The 27,151-nt window shown below is 56.1% G+C and overlaps 1 protein-coding gene across 10 annotated transcripts in view; it reads right to left on the reverse strand.

The window, feature by feature from the left end:
- CAMTA1 (calmodulin binding transcription activator 1) overlaps nt 1-27,151 on the reverse strand; it is a 980,974-nt gene that overhangs the window by 118,550 nt on the left and 835,273 nt on the right. For all 10 annotated transcript variants that reach the window (XM_054441126.2, XM_054441083.2, XM_063668430.1 and 7 more), the window contains one exon: nt 11,818-11,971. In XM_054441126.2, coding sequence (XP_054297101.1) covers nt 11,818-11,971 — 154 coding nt within the window. The remainder of the gene's footprint in view (nt 1-11,817; nt 11,972-27,151) is intronic.

Consider the following 27,151-nt stretch of genomic DNA (forward strand, 5'->3'; position numbering starts at 1 on the left):
CACTTCCTGGAGTGGAGTCTGGTTTCCCTCGGCTGCCCCTTCACCAGGGGCTGGTGACTGTGCAGGAAACTCAGGGTCCTGGTGCTGGACCACATGCTGTCATCCCAAGCTGGATGCCCAGCTTCGTCTCCTGCCCTCCCTGACTTCGCAGGTGCTGGGCTGTCTCAGAGGGGCCAGGCCTTGCTGGCAGGGGCCTCAGTGGGCAGAAGCTCCCGAGGCTCTGGCTCCCCACTTGGGATTTCCTCACTTCGGGCTCAGGTCAGCTGTCACTCATCTGGCCAAGCCACCCAGACCAGGGCAGAAGAAACTCTTCCTTGAGCCTCCCACGGGAGGAACTGGGAGGCAGGGCCTGATGGGGACCTGCTCTTGGAAAATCAGAGCAAGCAGGAGAGGAAGGGGGAAGGAAACCTGGGAGGCTGCTGCAAGGAGGACATCTCAGCAACGCTGCATCCAAACCTGGGCGCTGGGGCTTCCCTGAGGCGTGCGCTGGCCTTGTCACAGCAGCAGGCTTTGTGCCTGGTTAGGGGCGCATTTGGGGGGAATTTCTATAAAAACCAAAAGAAGCTAAGAAGAGTTCATTCCAGACTGTACAGGATGTGTGGGGGCAATGCTTGGCTCCACGACAGGGCCTCCTCATTTAGAGTGTGGTGGGAGTGGGGAGGGGACCCCCTGAGGGATGGCAGGGGGCTGAGGGGCAGCTTCGTCTTGGCTGTCTTTCATTCCTGATGTGGTTGTCCCATGCGGTGGTGGGGCTTTCCCAAAGGGCAGAGAAAACCTCCAAGTGCAATGCCCTGTGCTGGCTATGTGGGAAGAAGGGGCGAGGATTTAGAAACAGTGGGAGACGGGCCAGGCCAGCACCATGCTGGCCTGGGGTCGGGGCCCCCATGTGGCCACAGCTCTTTCCCTCACGCACTGTGTGATCTTAGAACAAGATCTTTGCTTCCTCTGGATCTTAGTTTCTTCATCTGGAAAGTGGGCGCCTCTTGCCGGTTCACTTGACTGTATGCCATTGGGCCCTATCCAGGTAGGTGGCCCCACCCCTGGATTATGATGTGATGGCATCCACAGGAGATCTGCCCGGGCCAGGGTGGAAAGCCTCGCGAGAGGGGAAGCTCTCTGCTCTGCAGTCCTGCCTGGAAGACTTTGGAAAGGAATTGGATGAGGAGACAGAGAGAACTCCAGAAGTCTGCCTCAGCCCCTGGTGGCCCCTGGAACGGGTGAGAGCCAGCTACCTGCCCCCTTTGCTCTGTGGGGCAGTAACTCTTGGAAGGATGACAGGGCAAGGCCACCTGGAGCTTTGGTCACCATGGTAACTGCACAGGCGGCACCTGCTGGAATCCACGCTTGGCCTTCCTTCGCATGAGAAGAGATTTCTGGGTGCTGTGATGAGCAGGTGGCAAGGACAAGGGGCAGTGTCCTTTTCTGGAGGGCTGTGGGGGGGCCCTGTCCTCCTCCTCCATCTGGGCTCGTCCAGTCTACCCACCTAGGTACCCCACCGCCCAAGAAAGACCCAGAAAGAGGGTGGCCATTTAACTAGTCAAGCCAGGTCACCTTGGGAGCCAAGAAAGGGTGCTGTGGTCGTTTGTCCAGGTGCTGGTATAAGCTGGGATGCTCTCCAGCAACCCTGGATGTGTGGCTGCTCTCCTTGTGAACCACGTGCCAGAGGCGGACGGGAGAGGGAGCGGCCACGTGCCTCTCCTGGAGTGAATGAGGCCCCTTCGGAGTCCTTGGTGTTGTTGACACTAGAAGGCTGTCTCCATGGCGACAAGGTCAATGGGAAATGGCAGCCGGGTTGGTTTAATTTTCACTGTATTCTTGTTGACAGGAATAAAGGCCCTGTTTCTGATTTCTTGGTTCAACTGGATGAAATTTTCATTAGATTTAACTTCTCATATCCAGACACCCACATACTATTCAATTTCCCGATCTCACCATTCAACTCTCATTCGCCTATTGGTCCTGAGGACAAAATTTTCAGAAATCTCATTTCGAGGAGCACAGAGGCTGAGGGGGGACGGGATGGAGCGTGCGCCCGCCGTGTGCACGTGCGGGGACCTATCTGTCGTGTCCCCAGTGAGCCTGTCATTTCTGGTGCTCGCTTTTGGGGCATCACAGTCCTCCCTCTGCCAGGGGGCATGGGCTTCGTCCCAACATCACACGCCCTCTGGAAAAGACGGGGGTGGAGGGTCCAGCAGACTGCCAGGGTGTTGAGAGCTTGACCTTCCCGTATTCTTTCTTCTTGCAGGTGGGACGGACCTTGTCAATGAGGGGTAGGGAGAGGTGCCATTCCAGCCCGGCCAGTGACTCCATCATTAGGAAATACAGAGCATGTTGGGGTGGCATGTCCTTTACCCCTGCACCTGGCCTCACAGGAAATCTCCAAGGTGCTCAGCGACATACAAAGTGGCATTTTAGAGCCATCCTGAGGCTCTCGGAATCTTCTCCTGATGTGCTAAGCGGCATTGTTACCAGGCTGGGAATTCTTTGCACCGTGGATGAAGCGTGAGTGCGCTAGGAGTGCTGGCCGCCTGGCAGCGTCAGAGCCTCAGGGTGATCTGCCCCTCCAGGCCACTCGGAAAGAGGGGTGGGGGACCAAGTGGGATTCTGGATGCTTCCATCTTGCCTCCGGTAAGATTGCTCTAGGGCCCTGGACTCAGGTGCCTCCTGGTGTGTTGGGAGGTAGCGCCTCAAGAAGCCAGGCTCGGTCCACAGAGCAGCCGCCTCTGAGCTCCCAACTACCTGGCCTGGAGCCTTCCATTTTTAAAGAGAGGCTGAAAATCTGGAGATCTGAATGTTGGCAACGAATTCTAACTTTGACAGAACCACTCCCTGGCACCTAGCAGGGCTCAGCATCAGCTCTGCATAGCAGTCAGGGCCCAGGACGTCGGTGGGGCCCTGTATCCCCAACACCAGCACAGGGGCACACTCCACAAAAGGGGGAACTCCTGTCATGGAAGCAGCTGTGTGGTCTTGAAGCAGCCCTGGGCAGCAAGATGCCAGGAGAGATAGCAAATCAAAAGCAGTATTTCTCTTCCAGTCCTACTTGGGGGCTGGATCGGCTCCATAAAACTAGCTGGAGTGAGAAACCAACATTTGCAAAACAAACCTGGATCCTGGGAGCAAAGTAGGAAGCAAGCCCCACACTCAAGTCAGCCGCTCCATGCCCACCCTCTGCTGTCCTCCGTGCCAGGTTGGAAGGGGGCTGCAGGCATTCTGGCAGGAGCCAGGAAGAGGGCTGGGACCTACCTGGAGATTCCAGGAACCTGCCCTGCCTGCTCCTCATGCCAGCAGCTCCTTCCCAAAGGGAAGGGTAAAAGGCAGAGGAAATCCTCTCCAGGAACCCCCCAGCACTATCCCTGCCTCCCCCAAGACTCCCAGGCCCTGCAGATGCAGGCAGGGAGCCGGGCCTCTGCTCTCAGGGACAGAGCTGCTGTCCGGGCTGCCGTGGGGACACAGATGTGCTTCCTCTTATGCAACTCCAGGGTTTCTCACAAGTGCAAGTCAACAGGTGTCTGGCAAGGCCCCACCATGTGCCGGCACCAACACCTCAGCTGCAAAACAAGGAAACTTCTAGAGTCGTATTTCTTAGCTCAGAGTCTACGGAAAGTCCTCGTGCAGTCCTGGAACATCCAGAAATGATATACCCAGTACTTAGTGCATGCCGGGGAGTGGCTTCCTCTGGGAGTGTGGCTAGACTAAGCTCCATGTGGCCTCCAACGCCTGCCCTCCTCCCACCCAGATGTGAGAAAGGAGGGCCTGTGGCCCAAAGAGGTGCTGGTCCTGCTCTTGGCTGGCCCCTCGCCAGAGGCTGCTATAGGCCGGGGTTCCTTAAAAAGTATGGTCCTGGGGACCCCAGCACAAGAACCTAGCTTCACAAAAAACTCAGTGTCTGGAGCCCACTCCAGACCTAGGGAGTCAGAATGTCTGGGGAAGGGCCTGCCTTTCAGCCCCTCCCAGGTGCTTCTGAGGGGAACCACTGTCTCTGCTCAGGCTTTCTGCGGCCTTGGTGGATTCCAGGGTAAGACTGCAGCCGGCTCGACTCCCTCTGAGCCCCAGAACTGGGTGGCCTGGGGGGCCCGAGCTCACTCCTGACATTCATCCATTTGCTCCTATCCCAGAAGTCTCTGCTCAGAGGTAGGGACCCTGGAACATGCTTCTAAGTGAACACTGCTGGCCGGAAAGAGTCCCTCTAACAACACCCCCTCTCTCTCCCACCCGGGGCTGATCCCCCAACTCCTTACTGTGCCCACACCTGTAGCTCCATGGGGGAAAAGTCTTTGCAGCTCTCTTCCCTTCTCTCTCTCTTTTTTTTTTTTTTTTTTTTGAGGTGGAGTCTCACTCTGTTGCCCAGGCTGGAGCACAATGGCATGATCTTGGCTCACTGCAACCTCCACCTACCAGGTTCAAGTGATTCTCCTGCCTCAGCCTACTAAGTAGTTGTGATTACAGGCACCTGCCCCCATGCCCAGCTAATTTTTGTATTTTTAGTAGAAACGGGGTTTCACCATGTGGTCAGGCTGGTCTCAAACTCCTGACCTCAGGTGATCTACCTGCCTCAGCCTCCCAAAGTGCTGGGATTACAGGTGTCAGCCACCACGCCCGACCCTCTTCTCTTCTCTTCTCTCTCTTCTTTTCTTTAGATAAGTTTTTGCTCTGTCGCCCAGGCTGGAGTGCAGTGGCGCCATCTCAGCTTACTGCAGCCCTGAACTCCCCAGGTTCAGGCGATCCTTCCACCTCAGCCTCCCAAGTAGCTGGGGCTACTGGTGTGCACCACCACATCTGGCTAATTTTTCTAGTTTTTGTAGAGACAGGGTCTCGCCATGTTGCCCAGGCTGATCTTGAACTCCTGGGCTCAAGTAACCCTCCTGCCTCGGCCACCCAGAGTGCTGGGATTACAGGTGTGAGCCACCACGTCCGGCCATCTTTGAGACTTTTAAGCTGGCTGCTGTCCTTCCTCGATGGGCTCTGGCTGAGCCTTAGGGATACCTGCTCCTAGTCAGGCTCGGAGCTCCCAGCCCGCCGCCCCCAGCCAGCCAGGTGATACTGGATCAGGATCGACTGAGCTGGAGAGGAAAAAAGGTGGGCACAGGTACCTCTCTCTAGGGTCTCCTGCTGCTAGTTCCAGGCCCACCCCAAGCCCTATCACTCCAGAATTACAGAGCAGATCCCCAACAGCCTCCCAGCACATCTCAGATACCAGGTCCAGAGGCGGGGGTGGGACAGGCCCCCGCCTGCAAACTCCAGGTGGCCTGGAGGCCTGGACCTGGGGCTCCCATCTCCGAACGGGTCCGCTGCCACTGGCCACCAGGTGGCGCTGGTCGACCAGGAACGGTTCCACGAGCCCCGGGAAGGAAGGCTTTGTTGATTTTCCTTCTTGATATTCTATAATCACCAGGATTACAATCTAAGCAAAAAACAAAACAAATAAACACAGCCCCCCCCCCTTCTGGATCTTTGGTCTTTGTCTGAAAAATTATGAGAAAACAAAAGGCGCATTGAACATACAAGCCCAGGCTTGGGTACTGGCAACAGCGAGGGCCTCCGGAACAGAGGGAGGGAGGCTGGGGGTCTGGGGATCCTGGGCTCTGTGACCTCTCCCAGTGTGAGCTGGGTCCCTGGAGAGCAGGTGCTGGCTAAGCAGCCGCTCTGAGCAGATTTCTCTGCCACTGCAGCCACTGCTCAGCAATGAGGGGCTCCCGTTTGCAGCCACCCCATCCGAGGCCCGGTACTGGAAACGGTGTGGTGTCTCGGCAGCACTGCCTTACAGGTGCTGAAGGCTGGCAGGGATGACACCCTGGCCCCTGAAAACCCAACAGGCTGCAGGTGAGGACCAGTGTGTTAGGGGAGATGGACTGTGGGGGCCATGACAGCACAAGCAAGCCCACACTTGCCAGGGCCTCCACCCAACTCAACAGGGCCTCCATTCACACTCACTAGGGCCTCCATTCCACCTCACCAGGGCCTCTACCCTCACAGTCACCAGGGCCTCCACCCTCAGTCACCAGGGCCTCCACCCTCAGTCACCATGGCCTCCACCCTCAGTCACTAGGGCCTCCATCCACCTCACCAGGGCCTCTGCTCACACTCACCAGGGCCTCCTCCCAACTCAATAGGGCTTCCACCCAACTCACCAGGGCCTCCACCTTCACAGTCACCAGGGCCTCCACCCTCAGTCACCAGGGCCCCCACCAAACTCACCAGGGCCTTCACCTACACTCACTATGGCCTCCACCGCACATTCAGGATGGCCTCCACCTCCATTTTCAACGTGGCCCTTGTGGCCTCATGTTCACTATGGCCTCCAGCACCTACCATGGAGGTGAGGTTGCTTTTGGAGGAAGTGTGGGGGTGGAGGTGCTGAATCCACACACACTCGTGCCTGTGGATACATCATGTGCCCGTGCAGAAGCATGGAGGTGCACAGAGCACTTGTGTGGTGTGGGCATAGGCCCTGGGGCTCTGCTGATTCCACAGCCAGCCCTCTTGCTGCCCGCCCAGTGCCGCAGAGGACACCTGCCCCAGAGGCCTGAGTACTCTGGCCTGATGCCAGCGGAGCTCTGGGGCGGGCAGGCAGGGTGGAGCTAAACCCCGAGGTGGCTGGGGGAGCTGCCTGCTGATCTCTGGGCCTTCGAAGCCTGCGGGAAGGCCCAGGCCTTGCTCATGGCTGCGGGGCCATCTGGCCAGCCAGGGCACTCCAAGAGGAGCCTCCAGGCGGGAGAGCTGGGACAATATCACCACACGGGAAGGGCTGTGAACATAGCTTAAAAGTCATGCCCTTGCCACTCACTCCGGATGGAACAACCTCACCAACAGCTTGCTGGGAAATGCCTGGCGTGCCATCCCCTCCTAGGCTGCCAGGAAATGGGCAGGGAAGAAAGCCACGGGGGCTCAGAGGGAGAGGATCTTCTCCGAGGAAACGGTTCCATCTGGCTTTCCGTAGGTTCCAGTGGCGCCAAGGGTGCAAGGTTTGGGGCATGGCAGTTTAGAACCACTGTGACTCTGAGCAGCCCAAGATCACTGAGCAAGTTTCCTGCCAGCTTGGCAGGAGAGAAGCACAGAGCCTGCCTGGCAGAGCAGTCGACTCCACTCAAAGTCGTCTCTCAGGGGCTGATCTGGGAGGAGAGGACTCCCCCTTCAGCTCCTCACTCACACTAGGGGGGTTTACTGGGTGCAAATCTGGTGCTGTCTCAGACCAGCTGCATTGGAACAGACCCCGGAATTTCCAGGATGAGACACACCAAGCTTTAGATCACTTGCGTATTATAAACTCCAGGCCTCAGACGGCGCCTCAGACAGTCATTGCCAGGCCTTGGACTGAGATGGGCAATTCTGTGCACTATGAGCCAGAAAGCTGAAGCCCACAGGGGCACCCCAGGCTAAGCACAGCTCTACTCAGCCCTGGATGATTCACATGCAGAACCTCTTTCCCCAAAGTACGTTAGGATGGAACTACATAGCAAAAAACGACACTTCCCAGACTCTCTTGCACCTAGGAGTAACCATATGACAAAATTCTGTCCAACGACACCAGAGGTGAAATGATATATGCAACTTGTGGGCTTAAAGGGAAGGAACTCACCCTCCACCTTATTTTCTCCTCTTTCCACTGGTTGGAATGCAGTTGCAATGGCAGGAGCTGGAGTAGCCATTTTGGACCATGTAAAAGAGGGCAAAGCCCTAGGAATGGGGAGCAGCCACCTGGAGGGAGCCTGGGTGGCCGATCCCTGACCCTGGGGCTGCCGCATCAACCCTGAACTATGACATGAAAGCCAAAGGAGCTTCCCTTTCATTGAAGCCACTGTTATTTTGGTCTTCCTCATAGCAGCAGGGCCCATATTCTCATGATTACAGAAGGGATTCCAAAAGACAGGAAAGATCTCTGGGAATGTCCTGGGAATTCCTATCAGCCATCTTCACTTATTTCTGTGTGTGTTTTTTTTTCATCTGAAGGAAGCATTCCTCAGATTGCAGGTGGAAGGGAAGCCCCCTTCTGACCAAAGGGCACAGCTGCAAGGACCAGGATGGGATTCTCTCAATCAGCCTGGTGAGATTCCCAGGGCATAAGGTCACAGAGCCCCCATCTCACAGCAGGTGAGGCGAAGGCTGCAGACCCATCTCCCTTCACCCCTGAGAAGCACAACATTGTGATTAAACCGCTGACAACTCCGCTGGCGGGCAGGGAAATTTGGAAACATCAGGAAATCAAACTGTGAAGTCTTCGAAGGCACGTGATTTATGTGGAAATGGGATGAAGCTAATGTGTTTGGCTCCAGTGTTGGGTGACCCGCCCGATTCTGGAATCAAATCTGAGGTCTTCTTGGCTCTCAGCACACCTCTGCTCTCCCCGGACACACTTAGCTGGTGCCCTATGTGTGTTCCAAGCCTGATCGGCACCTGCGCCTTCTCCTGCAGCCGCATTTCCAGGGCGGTGTTTCTCAGACTGTGTCTCTGTCAGAGCCATGCACACGCACGCGCGTGCCGAGTAATTGTGTGCGGCTCTGCTCCCCCCTGCCCCAAGACACCAGAGAGCCGAGTGTTATTAGATTTATGGGGAGTTTGTTGTAGTTTTACATAATTTTCTGATGCACTGCAGATTTTTGAGCAGGCATTCACAGTTCCCTCCAGTTCAGCATTGGAGGCTGGCTCCGGACTGGTTTCCACCCCCTGGAGTTCATAAAGCCTAATTCCTCCCACCCCACCTGGAGGTGGCATTCCTGTCGGATGGATGGGCAGCTCCAGGGAAAATGGGGAGCATATGGCTGAAGGAGAAGGGCTGTCTGTGTGTGTGGAGAAGAATTTGGGAGGGCCCAGGCCAGCAGCCTCTGACTGTAGGAGCCACCTTGACAGGCATCTTTTCCCTTGGGAGCACCCCCTTGGCTAATCTCTGGCTCACACAATCTCTTGGAACTTTTGCTGGGGCCCAGTGGGGTTGGGGCTGCTCCCCGGCCATGTGGATGGGGCCTCCGTCCAGCAAAGGGGCCCTAATTTTCCAGTGGAATCTGACAAGAGGAATTCCTTCTAGTGACCTAAGAAGAAGCAGACAGAAGGCTCAGAAAAGTCAGGAAGGCAAATCCTCCTCCTGACTGAAGACTTGTTTTGAGCAGGAACTCACCTCTAAATGTGAACACTGAGGGGTGGGAGGAGCTCCAGAAGCACCTGGACCCTGGTCACCCTTTCAAGGCAAGAGTCCTTAGGACCCTTATTTTGAAAGCATTGACTAAGCCCCAGAAAGGAGGTTCCAGGCCACTTCCTCCAGCCCTGGAGTGCACTCAGCCAGGGCAGCTTCTGCAGGACAAAGCTGAGCCCTCTGGAGTGACTCCACCTCCCAGGAAATGGGACAGGCTAGCAGCCTCAGCCCCTTGGACACAGTGCGCAGGGGTGGAGGAGCTGAGCCGAGCCCCTGAGATGGCTGGAAATGCTGGTCTTAGGGCAGAGGCTGCTAGATTCTTGCTACCCCTTTATAGAAGGGGTACTGGGGTGCAGAGAGGGTGGGGCATTGGCCCGGGGCCACATAGAGGGGCAGCCACGAAGCTAGTACGAGCACCCGCCTCCTGACTCACCAGCCCTGACTCTTTCTACCGGCCTGGCCAGGGGGCACCAGCGTTCCTGATCAGCAGTCATAGCGCTGGCCCCGCTGAGGCCCTGCGGCAGAGGAAGTATCAGTAGGCTCCCTGGGGTGGGGTCTAGGCAGGACCCAGTGTCCGGTGTCAGCCCTGCATAGTGAGGTGCCCCCTAGGTACTGAGTAGGAAGGGCAGGCAGGCGGGTCTGACAGCAGGGCCCCCAGCACCGGTGCCCCAGACTCCTAGCCTCTGGCCTGCCCTTGGGAAGGTGCCACTCAGCAGCCCCGACTCCCAGAGCCAGGATGCTGCAGCTTCTGTCCACTGCTCAGGCCCCTGGGCAGGTCCCTTCCCCTCCACCATTCCAGGGCTATTTCCAGCGCCCTGTGCACGCCCAGCACTGTGCGGAGAGCCCCGTGCACGCCCAGCACTGTGCGGAGAGCCCCGTGCACGCCCAGCACTGTGCGGAGAGCCCCGTGCACGCCCAGCACTGTGCGGAGAGCCCTGTGCACGCCCAGCACTGTGCGGAGAGCCCTGTGCATGCCCAGCACTGTGCGGAGAGCCAGAGTGCTTCCCAAGGGTAGCTGTGCCATTTCCCCATGCTTCCCGGTGCTTGGCAGCATTTTGAAGAGGCTCACGAGGCCCCTCCTGATGAAGCGTGGGAGGCTGACATCTCCCCTGTGGGGGCTCGAGGAGGCCAGGGCACAGGGGTGTGAAGGCCCAGCTGGGTGGTGAGAGAGCCTGTGGAGAGGCTGAGAGCTGAGGGACGGGCGGGGTGAGCAGGCAGAGGCAGGGAGAGGGGCAGGCAGAGAGGCAGCAGGCTCTGGGGAGCAGGGACTACAACAGGTGGAAAGGGCGCAGAGTCCTGCAGAGGCCAGGGGCTGGGGGTGAGGGGGCTTTAGGCTGTGCTCAGGAGCTTGGGCATTGAATGGGCATTGAGTGGTTTTAAGCGGGGAGGGATGTGGTCAGGGCCGCAGTTAAGAAGGTTGCCACTGGGTGTGGCCTGAGCTCAGGAGGTCCCTGGGCTGCCTGCCTCGAGGTTCCAGGCAGGAGCACTGAAGCCAGCCTGGTCCAAACCTCCCCACAGGGTACTTGGCTCAAAGGACGACACGTGAGGAAGCTCAGTCTTGTGGTCCTGCCCTTGGCGGGCAGGGCTGTCACCCACTGGGGGGCCTCCCTTGCCACACAGACCCCTCTGTCCCTCCTGACCCTCATCCCCAACCTTGAGGCTGGGAGCAGATCCCTAAATCCAAGCACCCAGGGGACTCTCAGGATTAGCATCACTGCAGGTGCCCGTAGCCTCAGCCTGGACCCTCCCAGGCACAGGACCCTCACCTTTCCTCCCAGCCGCAGAAAGAATATTTCAGTCCCCCCGCTGTATATGGTGACCAACAGCTGCTTCCTCCCTCCAGCCCAGCTCCAGGGACAGTTCTGCTTCTGAGTGAGCCACTGTCCCGCCCCCTCAGGCCCTGCTGATGGCAAGTCCTTGCGCTGAGCCCTAGCCATCAATGGCCCTGAACCCCATGGGCTACATGTCCAGCACTAAACAGCCCCCATGCTCTTCTTGGGTCAGGAAAGCCCCAGACCCGTGTTTGTTTTTCCCGAGCCCCGCTGAACAGGAGCAGGAGAAGCCACTGAGAGCCGCCAGTGGCTGCCGGGAGCTGTGGCCACCGCAACAAAGTACGGAGCAGCCCCAGCTTCCCAGCCTCACTCGGTGTTTTGCATTCTGCGATTTGCACCTGACAGATGCTTCAGAAAGCACCACTTTGCTGACAAAATGAAATCCAGCTCAATTACCATCATCTATTTGCCACCCAGCCTGGGAGCCGAGGCGGGCCCTGAGTCCAGGAGGCGGTGGCTAAGCCCAGATCCCGCGTGCACGGGCAAGGCAGGAGGCAGGGTCCGCTCCCGCCACCCCTCCCCTGTTCCACACTTTCCCTCCCCAGCCGGCCTCCACTCCTGTCTGTGGCCCCGGAGACCCAGTCCTGGCCCACTCTTGGCCTGCTCCTTCCTCTACATGCTCTGTGTCTCCAAACCTCACTCTTTTCATCTGTCACGTGGGCCTGGCATTTTGTGCCCTGGCTGTTGTATAGGGAGCTTACAAGGGGCCAAGTAAAGGTGGGGCAAAAGCTAAGCTAACGGTGCCACTGTCATTCCAGCCAGATGGGGCTCCAGACCCGCATCCCCAAGGCCACAGAGGACCTTCCTGGCCCCACTGGTTGATGCCAGCCTGGTTCCCAGCGTGGGGGCGCCACTCACACATGGGTTTCAGCTGCCCGATGAGCTCTTCTTTCGTCCATTTCGCCCACTCCTTCTTGTCGGTATTGATGGAACAGAGGATGGGGCCGCAAGGCTTGCCGCAGTCCTCGATGGCCGGCACGTTCAGGTAGTGCACCAGGACGATGTCGGGGTTCTGTGGGGAGAGCAGAGACTGGCAGCATGAGGGTGGCATGGAGCCCGCCAGGGTCCGGGCCGCCCCCAACCCCACAGGTGCAGGCAGAGACTGAGGCCCCAGACACCGAGCTCTCTTGACCTCACACTGCTGACGGTTGCAGCCAGATGGTTCTGTGGTGGGGGCTTGTCCGGTGCACGTGGGATATTAGCAGACTCACTGGCCTCTACCCACTAGATGTCATTAGGCCCCTCCCCCTCCAGCTGTGACCCCTGGAAAAGTCTTCAGACATTGCCTAGTGTCCCCTGGGGGGCAAGATCACCCCTCGTTGAGAAACTCTGACCTACACATAAGCCAATATGTGTGTAACTGGGAACCACGGGCATGAGGTCAAATTCCCTCCAGCCCAACATCCCTGACCTCACACCACAACCACTGCCCTCTCCCTCCTTCACGCCTAACACGCGTTTCCCCCTCACAGCTTGCGGGATGCCCCCAACACAGGCATGGTCACCTGCTTCTCCCCAAGGGGAAAAGGAGCTCCTAGAGCTTAAGGCTCCTCCTGCTGAGGGCTGGAGCCCCTCTGCCTTCAGCCGTGGTCTTCTCCCCTGACAAACAGCCCCGCAATGAAGCACTTTCTCTTTTTTTCTTTAGACAGGGTCTCACTCCATTGTCCAGGTTGGAGTGCAGTGGCGTGATCTTGGTTCACTGCAACCTCTGCATCCCGAGCTCAAGTGATCCTCCCACTTCAGCCTCCTGAGGCTGGGACTACAGGCACACGCCACCACGCCTGGCTAATTTTTGTATATTTTGTACAGATGGGGTCTCACTATATTGGCCAGGCTGGTCGTGAACTCCTGGGTTCAAATAATCCTCCCGCCTCAGCCTCCCAAACTGCTGCGATGACAGGCGTGAGCCACCACACCCAGCTGGCACTTTCCATCTAAGCAATACCCAGGGGGCAGCTGGTGCCCAGAATCTCTGGAAACTCCTCCCTGGAAGAGCTCTTCTGTCACCCCGTCCAGCTCGTCCACTCTTTCTTGTTGGTTTCTGGGGTGGAGTTTCCCAAAGTTCTGGGCACCAGCTGCCCACCAGGTATCCTGGGAAAGATCTCTCAGTCTGAAGACCTAAAAGGCCCAGTTTGGGCCAGGCGTGGTGGCTCATGCCTATAATCCCAGGACTTTGGGAGGCCGAGGCAGGCAGATCACGAGGTCAGAAGATCGAGACCATCCTGGCTAACACGGTGAAACCCCATCTCTACTAAAAAATACAAAAAAAATTAGCCGGGCGTGGTGGTGGGCGCCTGTAGTCCCAGCGACTCGAGAGGCTGAGGCAGGAGAATGGCATGAATCTGGGGGGCAGAGCTTGCAGTGAGCCGAGATCGCGCCCCTGCACTCCAGCCTGGGCAACAGAGTGAGACTCTGTCTCAAAAAAAAAGGCCCAGTTTGTCTCAAATCAGTTCCATTTAATAGTCAGCCCCCTCCCGTCACATCTCATTAAGAATGTCCTCTGTCGCTTTCTGCCCCCTGAGCTTGGATAGGACGTGCCCAGGGGCCTTTGTGAGGCAGCAGTGTCCCTGGGATGAGCATGGGGCCTTTGGTGGCTTTCTCATGGTCCCCCCAGAAGGCAGCGCTGCTTATCTGGCCACAACAATACTGACAAGTTTGTTTAAAAAAAAAAAAAAAAAAAAAGCAATCCTGTCACTTTCTAGATGCATCTGGATAAGCCAGAAAAACCTAGCTACACCCTCCCATTTCAGTCAGAGGGTATTTCTTGAACCTTTTTTTTTCCTTTAGACAGGGTCTTGCTGTGTCACCTAGGCTGGAGTGCAGTGGCGCAATATCGGCTCACTGCAACCTCCACCTCCCAGGTTTAAGCAATTCTCCCGCCTCAGCCTCCTGAGTAGCTGGGATTACACGTGCACGCCACCACAGCCCGGCTAATTTTTGTATTTTTAGTAGAGACGGGGTTTCACCATATTGGTCAGGCTGGTCTTGAACTCCCGACCTCAGGTGATCTGCCTTCCTCGGCCTCCCAAACTGCTGGGATTACCTGTGTGAGCCCCCGCGCCTGGCCTGAACCATTTTTTTCTTGCATTGTCCTAAGGAAACATGGCAGGATATCAGACGCTGCAGGGAACAATGGAAAAAGCCACGTGGGAGGCCTCATTCTGTGCTTTTCCTCCTGACAGAGGAAAAGCTGCTTTCCCCTCTGCTTTCCCCAGCTGATAGACTGAGACTCAACCATGAGTCCTGGGACAGGCAGGACTCCAGGCAGGAGAGAGCTGGGTCTGCAGCTGCTTTTTTGAATGTTGTCAGGGAAAGAGTCATATATGAATATATGAATCAATCAATCCATGAATAAATAAAGACTCAAGACCACACCATGACCAATGTAAGAAAGGAGACTGGCATAATTAAACAGATTTTTTCCGCCAACGCTCAGTTAACCAGGAAACTCAATCAACACGAACAGGAGCCTTCTCCTTAATGGCAGCTTGTCTGGATTGCGGTAATCATGCTCCTTAATAATCATGATAATCCCTGACATAAGCGCAGCACTTTATTCTTTTCAAAGCACTTTCCAGCCATTATCTTATTTGGTGCCCCTGCTAGCCAAGGAGGCAGGCTGGGCAGGGTAGGGCAGGGCAGGGTGCCCTCTGTCTATAGAGAGATGCCTGTAGCACTAAGAAGTTGTGATTGCCCAAAGCTATGTGCCAGCAGGGCACAGTCTGAGCTGGAAGCTAGGGCTCTGACTCCAGGGTTCGGGTCCTGCCAAGACATCCGCTGGCCTCTCTTTTTGCTCGGCCTAAGTACTGTCTCATCTCCATTTCACTTCATTCTTGCAGTATGCCCAAGAGGTGGGTTGGGTAGATCTGCTATGCCCTTTGCATGGAGGGGGTAACGGCGGAGAGACGGGGTGATTCACTGTGTCCTTGCCCCGTGTTCTTCCTACAGACCAACATGCTGGCCTCCCAGAGACTGCGTCTGGGCTGAGGGCTCCTGCCTGTGCCTGGGCATGGCCAGGCAGCAATGCCAGCTGCTGAGCAAGATGAGTAAAGACCAAAGGGCTGCAGGGGCCAGCAGGCCACCCAGGGCTGCCTCTGATCCTGGCCCCTGGAGCAGAAGCCCAGCCCTGCAGGAGGGAGTGGAGATGCCAGACGCCTGGGAGAGGAAAGGGCTGCCGCGTCGTGCCCCACAGTCGCGCTGAGCACAGCCTGGGCACCTGGGACCCGTGGGAGGCCAAGGTGGTGGGCAGGCAGGCAGGGTCTTGTGGGGCAAAGGCCCTCTCTCACCATGAACCCAAACCGTGGAGTTCCTGCACGAGAGCACCCCAAAAGCTGCTATCTCAGGAAGCTCTGCCTGCAGGCCTCAGCCTCCATCTGCATAACCAGCCTCCACCTATTCTTTGAGGTCAGACACCAGGATCCCCTCCTCTTCCAGGAAGACTTCCCTGATTCCCTCTCTGCCTATACCATAGTAGGATGGCATTTGGCTTTGTGTTTTAATTGTCTGAACATCAACTTTATTTCCTCAACCTCAGGGACAATGCCTTGCAGCTATGACAGTCCAACAATCACCGGTGCTTATTTCAGGTTTGTAGAATCAAATTAGGCTGAATTCTGACCTCCTGCTTGTGCCCTCCCTAGACCTGTGTTCTCCTGACATCTGGCTTCAGTTTTCCGGGTCTACAAAGGGCAGGGAAGCCTTTCTTTCTATCTTTTTTTTTTTTTGAGATGGAGTTTCACTCTTGTTGCCCAGGCTGGAGTGCAATGGCGTGATCTCGGCTCACTGCAACCTCTGCCTCCTGAGTTCAAGCAATTCTCCTGCCTCAGCCTCCCGAGCAGCTGGGATTACAGGCGTCTGCCACCGTGCCCGGCTAATTTTTAGTAGAGATGGGGTTTCACCACGTTGGCCAGGCTGGTCTTGAACCCCTGACCTCAGGTGATCCACCCACCTTGGCCTCCTAAAGTGCTGGGATTACAGGCGTGAGCCACTGCACCCGGCCGGGAAGCCTTTCTAAACACAGGTTGTTGCTAGGAAGGTAAGATACAATGCAAGGCTGGTTCTTCATCTTTTCTGGGTATGAGATCTCTTTGAGAGCCTGACACAGGCAGTGGATACCCACCCCATCCTCCAACATACCCCAAGGCACATCAACACTTCAATTCAAGGGCTCACAGATCCAATGGTCAGTGGATCCCACTTCAGTAACTACAAACGTAGGGATTGTAGCATCTAGATCTACCCCTTTCAACTCAGGGCACCTGCCCAACACCGGGGGTGGGGGGTCCCTTCCCAGGAGCCTCCATGCTGGGCCTTGCCTTTCTCCCTTGTTTTGATACAATTAGCAGAGTGTCCCAGCCCCTGGCAGGTCCAGGAGACCAAGTGGAGGCTCACGAGATGCAGGAGCAGGCAGCTTCCCGGTTTCCATCCCAGGGCCTGGAGCTCTTGCCCCTGGAATGCCCAGAGTTGAGTAGTAACGATTTCCTGGCATGGGGCTGGTTTTCAGACACGGACTGATGGAGGTATTTTGGAAATTCGGGGCACACATTGCTTCTTGGCAATGTTGCAATTTTATTCATTAGTTGTACATTTTATTGGGTGTTTTTGGCAGAAAAATATATTAGCTTGGAGTCCTAATGTATCAGTTTCATGGAGTGCTCATAACGGTGTCAGAGTCCTTGCTGAGATGCTTTGCTGGTGGTGAGATGGGCTCAGGTGGACCAGCTCAGCAGGGCGGCCTGCAGGAATGCCCGGGTTGGGTCTGGATCTGAGAGTCACGGCAGGGGACAGACCCCGCTAGGGCCCTGGATTTTTTTTTTTTTTTTTTTTTTTTTTTGAGACGGAGTCTTGCTCTGTCCCCCAGGCTGGAGTGCAGTGGTGCGATCTCGGCCCACTGCAACCTCCGCCTCCCGGGTTCACGCCATTCTCCTGCCTCAGCCTCCCGAGTAGCTGGGACTACAGGCGCCTGCCACCACGCCCAGCTAATTTTTTTGTATTTTTTAGTAGAGACGGGGTTTCACCGTGTCAGCCAGGATAGTCTCGATCTCCTGACCTCATGATCTGCCTGCCTTGGCCTTCCAAAGTGCTGGGATTACAGGCGTGAGCCACCACGCCCGGCCCGGATTCTTGATTCTGGACAGTTGTGGAGTGAAGTTGCCTTTGTCTTGCCCAGGCTGCCCTGATGTTTCCGTGGGGTTCACCACTCTGTCAGGCCTTGTGGGTTCAGGGAGGGAAGAAGAGCTTGTGGAGAAGCCCCTCCCTGGGCTATAGAGTTTTCACGAGAGATGCTAGGGGTCACCCCCCCAAAGTAAGCGTGACCTTTGGAGATGAGCCCTTGCTTTCCCGGAGGCCTGGTGAGTGTCAAAGGCTGGGGAGAGGGAGCCCCGTGGCATGGTCTGTGACTGTGGTGGTGGTAGGGGAAGCCAAGGATAAGTAAAAGTCTCAGAGAAGCTCCACAGCCTTCTGGAAGAGCCGTGGACTAGGGGATCCCTCCTCCCTCTTGGTGCCTCAGGCTCCTCACCCATAAGCATGGAAGCTGCGCCTCTTTCTCACTGGGGCTGCTGCAAGGAGCAGGGTCAGGCCTCGGAACAGCTGGAATGCCGTCAGGACAGACAGAGGCCCCGCTCTACCACCACCAACCACCATCAAAACCAAACCCAGACGGAACAAAGCCCTGACGTGCTTCCTGAGAGGGTGAGCAGAGTTAAGCCTCCAGCGGGCAGTTCTGCTGCTTAGAGCCCCCTTCCTCCTCCGGCAGCCCCAGCCTGTCCCATCTCTCCTCTTGCTGTGTACAGAGGCCCTTCCTCCACCAGCGTCCAGCCTGGGGCTCTGGCCTCCCTCTCTCCTGCTCTCTTTCTCCCTCTTTCCCTCTCTCCCTTTTAGTGGCCTCATCCAGTGTCCTGACCTCACACCCACCAGATTCCCAGGACGCCCAGATTTCCCTCTCCAGCCCACCTCTCCTCTCTTGCCTACCTGGCTGTTGACGGCACCCCTCGAAGGCCTCAAAATCCCCATGACTTCCCATGGCCGACCTCGCCTCCTGACCTCCTGCTCAGCACACTTGGCCCCTCCAGGCTTCCCACAGCTGCCCAGGTCTGGAACCCAGGAGTCATCCTCTCATTTTCCCTCCGTCTCCCTCAACGGCCAGTCGATCACCCAGTTCTGCCATTTCTCCCACCCCAGGAAGCCTGATCCTCCCATTTACCCCCTGCCTGCAACCACCAAGTCCGAGCCTCCACTTGCTCTCCTGCGCGCGTGGGAGTGCGCCCTCCTCCCGGGCGTCCTCACGTCTGCTCTTCTCTTCCCCAACCCATCCATCAAACAGCAGCAGGCGTGGTCGGGCTGTTCCGGATGGCTCCTTGGCACTGAGATCAAGCCCACACTCCTGCCACGGTTCCAGGCCAGGCCACCTGTGCTTCTTGCTGGCTGCTGCCTGCCTCATGCACCTGGCTCCCGCCACCCCATTCCCCAGATCTGCCGCTTCTCTCCCTGGGCTGTGGTCTCTGGCTGCCGCGCTCCATGCCACATCGGTCCCAAGTCACTTCCTTGTGGAAACCTCATTCAGCAACCCCGTTGACAACAGTGCCCACCCTGCCTGGCTCCCGCCTCGCTGTCTTTGCAGCACTAATCTCTCAGTTTCCGCTCAATTACTACTCGGGTTTGGCCTGTTTTCCTGGCCACAAGTGTGAGCTCCGGATGGCTGGGACTCTGTCTGCGGGGCAGCCACATGGCAGGGGCTCCATCCTACTTACTGAAAACCGGGGGCATAGCAGGGTGCCGCCAAGCTGCTCCAGCACACGGGCCAACAAGCCTGCCAGGGGGCACCTGGCCTTGGCTGGGGGAGCTGGTGCAGAGGTGGCTGTCTCCTCTCTGGAGACTCAGTGTCTCAGGACCAACCCTGGAGAACCCCCAGGCATGTCTTCTAGAGGGACAGACAGAGACTGAGGTGTGGGGAAGGAGTCGGTGTCCACCCCAGGCATGGGCTGGAAGAGGAGGGGGTCCACTCCCTCAGAAGGGGCCCAGGAGCAGTGGCATCTGAGGGGGTCCACGAGCTCTCTGCCCCTCTGCAGCTCTCCCTCTCCGAGGCAAGTTCAGCTTGTCCCTTAACCCAGCTGTGCCTCCTGGAAATGCATTTGGAGCTGCTGATCTCCCTGGTTCCAGACTCCTAGGGCCCTGTCAGGCACAGGACTCTCAGGCTGAAGGTGGTGGAAGGGCACCTCCCGGGAGCCTGAGGTAGAGTCAGTCTCTTTTAGAACCTTTTCTAGATGGCATCTTTCACCCAAACCGCAGGGACAAAGAGAGGACAGGGGACAAGCTGAGGGCCTTTCCTCCAAAAGCACAGGAGAGGCTAAGAACGTTCTGCAGAGAATGCCTGCTCTGTGTTAAGCAGGCCCTTTAGTGCTGGCCTGAACCTTGCCAGGAGGGGGTGAGGCAGGCAGAGGGCTCAGGACGGGCCTGGCCCCCAGCAGCGCTCATGTGTAAGGCCACTGACACTGCCTAGTAAATGGGCATGAGGTGGAGGTGGGGGAGGTGCTCCAGGCTGCAGAGGGGAGCTGAGCTCTGCACCTCCCGCGTGCTGAGCCCACCCCTGGGTGTGTGCAATCAGCCCTTGGAGTTGGTTGAGGATGCAGCAGTGAGCTCTTCCCCAGAGACCCACGGAGGGGACTCAAGTCACCCACAGCAAGAGCCTTGGGGATCTCACATCCTTTTCCTGGCCGCTTCCAGGGGTGGATCCTGGGCCAATGGGTGTCAGGCAGCAGGGTCCCACCGCCCTGGCCTCGGCTCCTCCATCTCCACTGAGGAGGAGGAGGCCTGGAGCCAGGACCCCTTTCTGTGGAGTAAGCAGGGCAGTGATGCAAGAAGTGGTTAAAAATGCAAAAAGCTGTTGGTTTTGATAAAGAAAAATGCAGTTGCAACATCTGTTTGACTCTTGTTTGCAGCTTCATCAACGCTAAGTGGTCAATAAATCAGAGTGGCATGGCGTTCCGTTTCTTCTGGGGCTCAGTCATTAATCTCGTGCCAGTTCTCATGAAAAATGAAGGAGAGAGGCTGTGTGATAGTGAAAATGTATACATTACCCAGAAAGTCATAATAGCATGTAATAGTGCCACACACCTCCCCACTTGCCGCTGGGGGCATGGGGGGCGGGCCTGTGTGCCGCCAGACGGATAGGAAGGAGACGGGTGAGGAAGCAGCATTGTCTGCGTCACAAGCTCCTTCAATCTTTGCATTTGTCACATTAGCACCATTTATACGTATCCGAATGTCCCATAAGCCTCTTCGTCAGAGGCACAGCCTTCCCTGCACCTGGATGCTTAATGAACAACGAGGGTAGGAGCCTGTGAAACGGGTGTGCAAGGCTGGCAGGGAGAAGGGCAGGGTTTATTAGGGAAGGGATAGAGGGCAACACTGGGTGGCACAGGGCTGTGGTGTCACTAGGCTGCAGGACTGAGCAAAATGCTCTCGCCCACCTTCTGGCTGCCCCAGGTAGCTGGGCCCCTGTCCTCTGCTCTGGGTAAAGGTGTGAGGTGGGACGATGGTTCCACTAGAAAGGAGGCTGATCATGAAGGCCTTGGCAGGCTTGGGTTCTATCCCCACTGTCACCCACTGAGGGTGGCCAGAAGGCAGGGGGAGGATCAGACAGGCCTGGAGGATGGACAGAAGCACAAGAAGGATGCTCCCTGAGAAGGGCCAGGGCACGCGGGCGCCTGCTGCTCAGGTCTCCTAGGATCTGTCGGCCCCTGGAGGCTGCTGTCTCCTTGGGTCTCTCTTTCCTGCCTCTGATGGCTCCAGTGCATAGTACTGTGGCATTCCACGGCCACTCAGGGGCGGGAGCATGCCTGGACCCACAGCACACACCTCCCAGTGGGCATTTCTGTTTTCAGAGATCGCTTGCTGAGTGTCAGCTGTGTCTCAGGCTCCACATTCAAGTTCTACAACCCACAGGTGCAAGTGCTATTGCTATCCTCGTTTACAGAAAGGAGACTGCCTTTGAGGGCTGAGTCTCTGGGTGCCAGCCCTGCTTGAAGCCATGATCTCACACCTCCAGGCCACTGCCCCGGGCTCTGTGGGGCTCACTGGACGTTTCATGGGAGGGCTGTGCACTCAGCCTCAGTGCCCCGGGCAGCAGCAGCTCAGTTCATGTCTATGCCAGAGCAAAAGTAGGTCCAGGGAGCCTGGCTAGGTCATATGAGGTGTGGGGAGCTGGTAGGACCAAGGATGTGGCTGGAAGGCTCCTGGCTGGTCTGTAAGCTCCTCAGGGCAGGACCGAGGCTGCAGATGTCCCTGTCTCCATATCAAGGGCCCACAGTAGTTAGAACACCCTCTGTGGGGTGTGCAGGGGAGTGGGGAACAGCATTTAGGGACCCTGGAGCTGAGCACCCGGTAACTGGGGTACAGATCTAGGTTCCCAAAGTTGGGAGCTATTAAAGGATAAGCAAAAAGAGAGAGAAGGGAGGGAGTAGGAACTGAAAGAGGGGCCCTGGTGCCCCCAGTAATAGGCAGGGTCAGTAGTCAACTGTGCTCTTCTGGGGGCTCAGTCCTGCAATCTGTGCTGGGCCTAGGGATCCCCACTGTGGCCGAGTGTGGCAGGCACACAGAACACCTCCCCGCTTCCTTGCCAGTGCTCAGCAGGGCTGGGGGATTCAGAGCAATGCCTGGCAAGGGGTTCAGAGGGCCTACAAGCGAGGGCAGAGGTAGGCTGCCCTTGGGGGCCCTGCAGCACCTTCTCATGGCTGCCCTCATTACGTGAAGCCTGTGCGCCAGCAGGAGTCAGGCCGGCAGCCCTTGCCTGCTTTGGAGGGAGGCTGGGAGACTTAATTAGTTAATGTGGGTAAAGTGGTCTGAAGATGAAAAACCCTGGGTAATTGCTGAGTGCTGCTGCTGTTGTTATTACACAATTACCAGAATTTTCCAGTCATGGGAATATAGTTAAACAATTTCCACCTGGTGCGGGGTTCCGGGAACCATGCCGGCTCAGGGGCTGGCTTGCCCTTCCTCCTTTAGCCCAAAGGTAGTGTAGGAAAAACACATTTATGGTGGGAGATCAGGCCTGGCACAATCCTGGGCACATCCTAGACACTCAGAGAATGCTGGACGAAGGGAGTTCTCCACTCTCACTGAGCAGATAAAGATGCATGTACCTCCAGAGGGGACAGAGGGTCCCGTCTGCCTGCACTTTCCAGAAGCCTCTGAAACAGTCCCACCCAAAGGCTGCGAGGGGGGTCAAGCCATCCTGGAGGGGCGCTGCCCGGGAGGGGAGGACTTTTCGTTGCGCAGCAAGACCTGGCTGCCCAACAGCACATGTGCGTGGGGGCCGGGGCTGGCCTTATTTAAAATCATTACAAATGACCCGGGGGAAGACATGTCCGATAAAATCTCCACGTTTGCAGATGACACTAAATTTTAATGAGTAACGAAAAAGAGCCAGTGTCAGAGGGTATGGGAGCTACAGATGTATCTCAGGGCAGTGACGTGCCGGGGCAGCAGGCTCAGGATGAGTAAAGCAAATTGGCAACGGAGGCTGGCAGCCCGAGCTGCCATTGCCAGACCCCCTGAGAGAGGACCTCCCAGGATCCACGGAAGCCACTGGTCCGCAGTTGTTGCAGGGACCAGAAAGGGCCCAGCCTGGAGAGGAGGGCACAACCTGGGAACTGGAGACAAAATGGCCGAGGCGTCTTTGCTGCAGAGCTCGGTCTGAACTAGTGAGTGCAGGAGTGAGGGAGCACCAACTGAGGAGGGGCAGGCAGCTCCAGGAAAACGAAGATAAGGGCTTTCTGGTCCAGAAAGATAAAAGTGGAGAGGAAATGTGATTCGAGTCTTCAGAAAGGGGAGAAGAGGTGAAAGTTGCTTCTAACTCTAGATCCATGAATGCTAAGAATATGGGTTCTCCCACTCTGGAGCTCAGGGAGGTAATTTTAGTACAATCAAACTACACAGCGGGCAGTCAATGTAAGAGACTCATTATTCCAAGGCGACATGGGCTGAAAAATATAAAGAGCTTTTTCTAAAATGGGTGACATTAGTTCCCGGATGGCTGATCCATAAGGAGTTGTGCAAGAGATCGGGACGCTGGGGGCCATCTCTCCTTGGGACCCCCAAATCCAGGAGACACCATGATGGCTGGTGCCCCCACCAGGGTGGAATCCGGGGCTGCGAGTGTCAGCTGGACTGTTCAGCGTCCAACCATCCTTCTCTCTCTTGCCAGGGACCTGTGAGGGATGCAGGCTGCTGGCGTCCTGCAGTTGGCAGAGCCTGAGCTTGGATGAGATTGTTGGTTGGTGTCCTGTCCTGTTTGTCTCCTGCTCTCACCTTGAACTAATTTTTGATTTATTAGCGATGCTGCAAGAATTGCTCTGACCACCCCTGGGACAAGAAGTCATGGGCCTTTTGCAGGGGCACAGGGAACTCCTGTAGGGAAAAGGTCCTCCTCAGGGCATGCAGCCCTGGCCCAGCAGAGACAGAGGGTGGAACAGCACAGATGCCAGGCAATCAGGTCTCAGAGGGCTGCAGTCACCATACCTCTGACCTCCTGTCCCTCTCAGGAGCTAAATCCATAGCCACATGGCCTCCTCACCAGCCTCAAAGAGGTCCTGCCTGCAGCCTAGACTGGCCATGTCCTCCCGGATGGCTGGAAGCCAGGCCTGCTGCCCTCCCCTGCCTCTTCCATCCTCTCCAAGCACGTGCGCCCCACTACTGCTCCCAGAGCTGGTGTGCCTGCTCAGAACTGTGCCCCATTAGGCAGTGAATCAAGCCCATCAGATGACCATGGCAGCAAACAGTCATTGAGGCATCTCTAGAGTGACTGATGTGCTCTGGAGCCTTTCCTGCCCATCTGCTCCCCTCCATAGCTCTGGAGGAAGTTGGGCATGTGCCACCATCCCTGCTGGACTGAGAGGTGCTACATGATCTGCTCACAGCCACGTGGCTCATGGGAGGCTGAGCTGGACACAACTCTGGTGCACTAGCTCTTTTGATAAGAGTTTCCAAGTTTTCTTTAGCAATCCAGCCACCTCTCCAACTCAGTCCAGGGGTGGAGCTTGTCACTCGGGCTGGCCAAGCCGCATTCTTTGGGCCACATTGATTGGCTCAGAGAGAGACCCATGGCTCCACCAGAGCCAATCAGTGCTAATCACTAGGCTTTGGCTGGAGCCACTTGGAGGCAGGGGTGCTCTTTCCTGCTGGACTCAAACCTGGGAGAATGAAATCTAGTGCTCCTGGAAGCCATCTCTTGCCAGCACATGGAGACGGAGAAGGGAGCTGGTACGAGGAGAAGGGCTGAGGAGAGAAGACACAAAGCCTCGATGCCACTGATGGAACACAGGCCAGCACACCTCAAGACTTTTCAGCAGCTCCAACCCCCAAATCCCCTCTTCCCCCAAAGTCAGTTCAAGTCGAGTTTTTTGTTGCATCACCCATGAGCCTTAATTCCTAAAAAACGATCACGTCTTCTTTTGGCTAAACCAGTCACTCTTCCCACCACACAATTCAGATGATCCTCTGGTGTCAATAACCCCCACCACTATGATTGTTGAGAACTAGCATTTCTTCAGACCTGTATGCTCTGGGTGCTGGGTGCTAACGACTTCCCAGGACTTAGCTTGTTTAATCCTCACTACAACCTCACAAGGTAGAACTGGTTATGGCCCCATCTGCTTTACACATAAAGAATCTAAAACGTAAGGAATTAAGTAGTCCATCCAAGCCCTGCCCCTTAAGCCCAGGTCTATCTGATGCTGAGGAAGCAGAGTGGTAGAGAGCGTGTGCTCCAGAGACAACTGCCTTAGGTTAAAGTCTGGGTTCTGCTACCTCCTAGCTGCGAGCTTTGGGCAATCACATCTCTGTGCCTTAGTTTTCTCATCCATACAATGGAGAGAACAGTAGTGCCTGCTCCCTGAGGTGGTTGTGAAGACTAAACAAGATACAGCATTTGAACAGTGCCCACGGCATGGGAAACCTTCAGAATGGCCAGGTATTATTCTGACTGACCTCTCTAACCAGTGTTATGTCATCTCACACTATTGCTAAGGACAAAGTTTCCCTAAGATCGTATGGAACTTCCATGTGGAGCAACATCAAATTAATTCAGATATTGCTTATTTGGGAAGCGTAATTCTTTGAGATAGGAGCCCATCTAGGTAAAGTTAAATTCTTTTCAAACATCGAGGAAGCATCATGATCTCCAACAGATGATGAGCTAAACACCAGCCATTCTTGTCCAATCATAAAAACAGGATCTCTGAGACAATTCTTGATTATCTTCCAAACTCTGGAAGAAAACAAAGCTCCATTTTCCTGAAAAATATCCCATAACTCTCCATGAATTAAAGAGACGGACACCCCATCCCCATCCTGCCACATTGGATAGGTAGGAGTCCCTTGGGCCAATGGGATCACTTCTAGTCCTCATCCAGATGATACAGGCATCAAGTGACCTGCAAGCCCTTGAGGAGCTCCAGTGCCTCCAGCTCCTTCTCTAGTAAGTACTGTCCTCTTCCTGGATGCTTTACGAATTTTAATTTGTGCATGAAAGATCCTCCAGGGTCCTGCAAGTCAGGGGTCTCCTAAACCCTTCTGCTTACTCCTCTTGAAACAAAGAATACTGAAGGTGGGAGGAAACTTAGGGATCGTCCAGGCCAACTTATCAACCCCCTTCCATCTCCAATTGGGAAAACTGAAGCAAGAGAGACTCTGAGTCGAACGTCACGCAGCAGACAGGGAGAGAGTGAGGACAGGGAGCTGCACCCGACCCCCACCCTCTGCTGTCTCTCAGCTTTGCGTCTTCCTGATGTTCAGAACCTTCTGAGGCAAATGATTACACTTCCCTCGCTTTGCAGAGAGAATTTGCAGAAAAGCAGAGCTGGTTGCTGTTCACCACAAGTGGCATTCAGAACAAGGCTGCTTCCCGGCCAGCAAACTTCTTCACCACCTTGACTATGAGTAGGGTCCCGAGATGTTTGGTGGGCTTTCTGTTTAGCGTCTTCCTGGTGGAAGACGCTGGTGATGGCCCTGGTGATGGCAGGGCAGGTGCTCCAAGCAGGGAAGTCTGGGAGGTTGGGACGGGGCCACCCTTCTTCTGCTCCAGAGGAGCACCTGGGGAGGCCCTGCACTCAATCCTGTTAAAGACCTAAACCCCAAAGCTCTCCCTTGACTGACAAATGGGCTGGCTGTGGAGGCAGCAGAGGATGAATTGTGCCCGGTCCATCAAGCATCTATAGGATTTTTATGCTCTGGCAACTGTAATGGTGAGATTCCAGGAATTGTTTTAGAGGGAATCATGATTAAATTGGGCTGTATGTTTTTTTAATGTATTTCCCAGTTCCTCTTTAATACCTTGGTAGGACAAGATAACATGTAATCACTGAAGTAATTGTGGCTCTCAACAGTTTATGTCTTGAAGGAGTGACTGGGGGTTAACAAAGCCACTGCAGGGCAAGGTTTGGATTAGGAAATACAGTTTTTCTTTTTGTTATTTTCTTTTTAAATCCCTCTTTATCTTCTTCCTTTCTCCAGCGGCTCCTGGAGCTCGCTGATAACCTGTAAAGCCTCCTTGGGTAATAACGGGACCTGCTGTACTAATGACATAGGCGAGTCTGGGGCTGGCCCCTCTGCAGAGCTGCTTCGGCAGGCCAGGCCCTTCCCAGAGCACAAGCCTTTGCAGGAAGCGCCAACTGGTCCCCTAGACCAGTGGGGCTCGACATCGTGAATACCGACGCCCATCCAGACCCCATCTTCATCACCACATCCTGAAGCCGCTGGCTGGAGCCAAGCAGTGAGCCTGCCCTATGCCAGCCCATTGCAAATGGCAGAGGAGAGCAAGCTCGTGAATCCCGACACTGCCTCAAACTGTCCCTCTCCTGGCAGATGCTGAAGACAACGGTGGGGTGGGCATCTGTGCTAGCAGGGAGCTGGCAACCCCACTCACTCCTCTTCAGATGATGCGACAGAAAGGCCCGGCTTCATCCAGCTTCCTCAGGGCAGGGGCAACTCTAAGCATCCTGCTTAGAGGACAAGACCCTGTCAGCCCAGTGGGGGCAGAATCAGGCCACAGAGCAGTCCTGCCACTGTGACTCCATGGCCACCAAGTCTGAGGCGCTGCTAATGCCAGCACAGCTGAAGGAGGGGAGAGACGGGAAGGCGTCCTGCTTTCCTCTTGGCCCCTGAGGCCACCACCCCAGTCTCCCCTCACTGCCTTCCC

This window comes from Pongo pygmaeus, chromosome 1 (genome assembly GCF_028885625.2).
Source record: "Pongo pygmaeus isolate AG05252 chromosome 1, NHGRI_mPonPyg2-v2.0_pri, whole genome shotgun sequence".
Taxonomy (NCBI): Eukaryota; Metazoa; Chordata; class Mammalia; order Primates; family Hominidae; genus Pongo; species Pongo pygmaeus.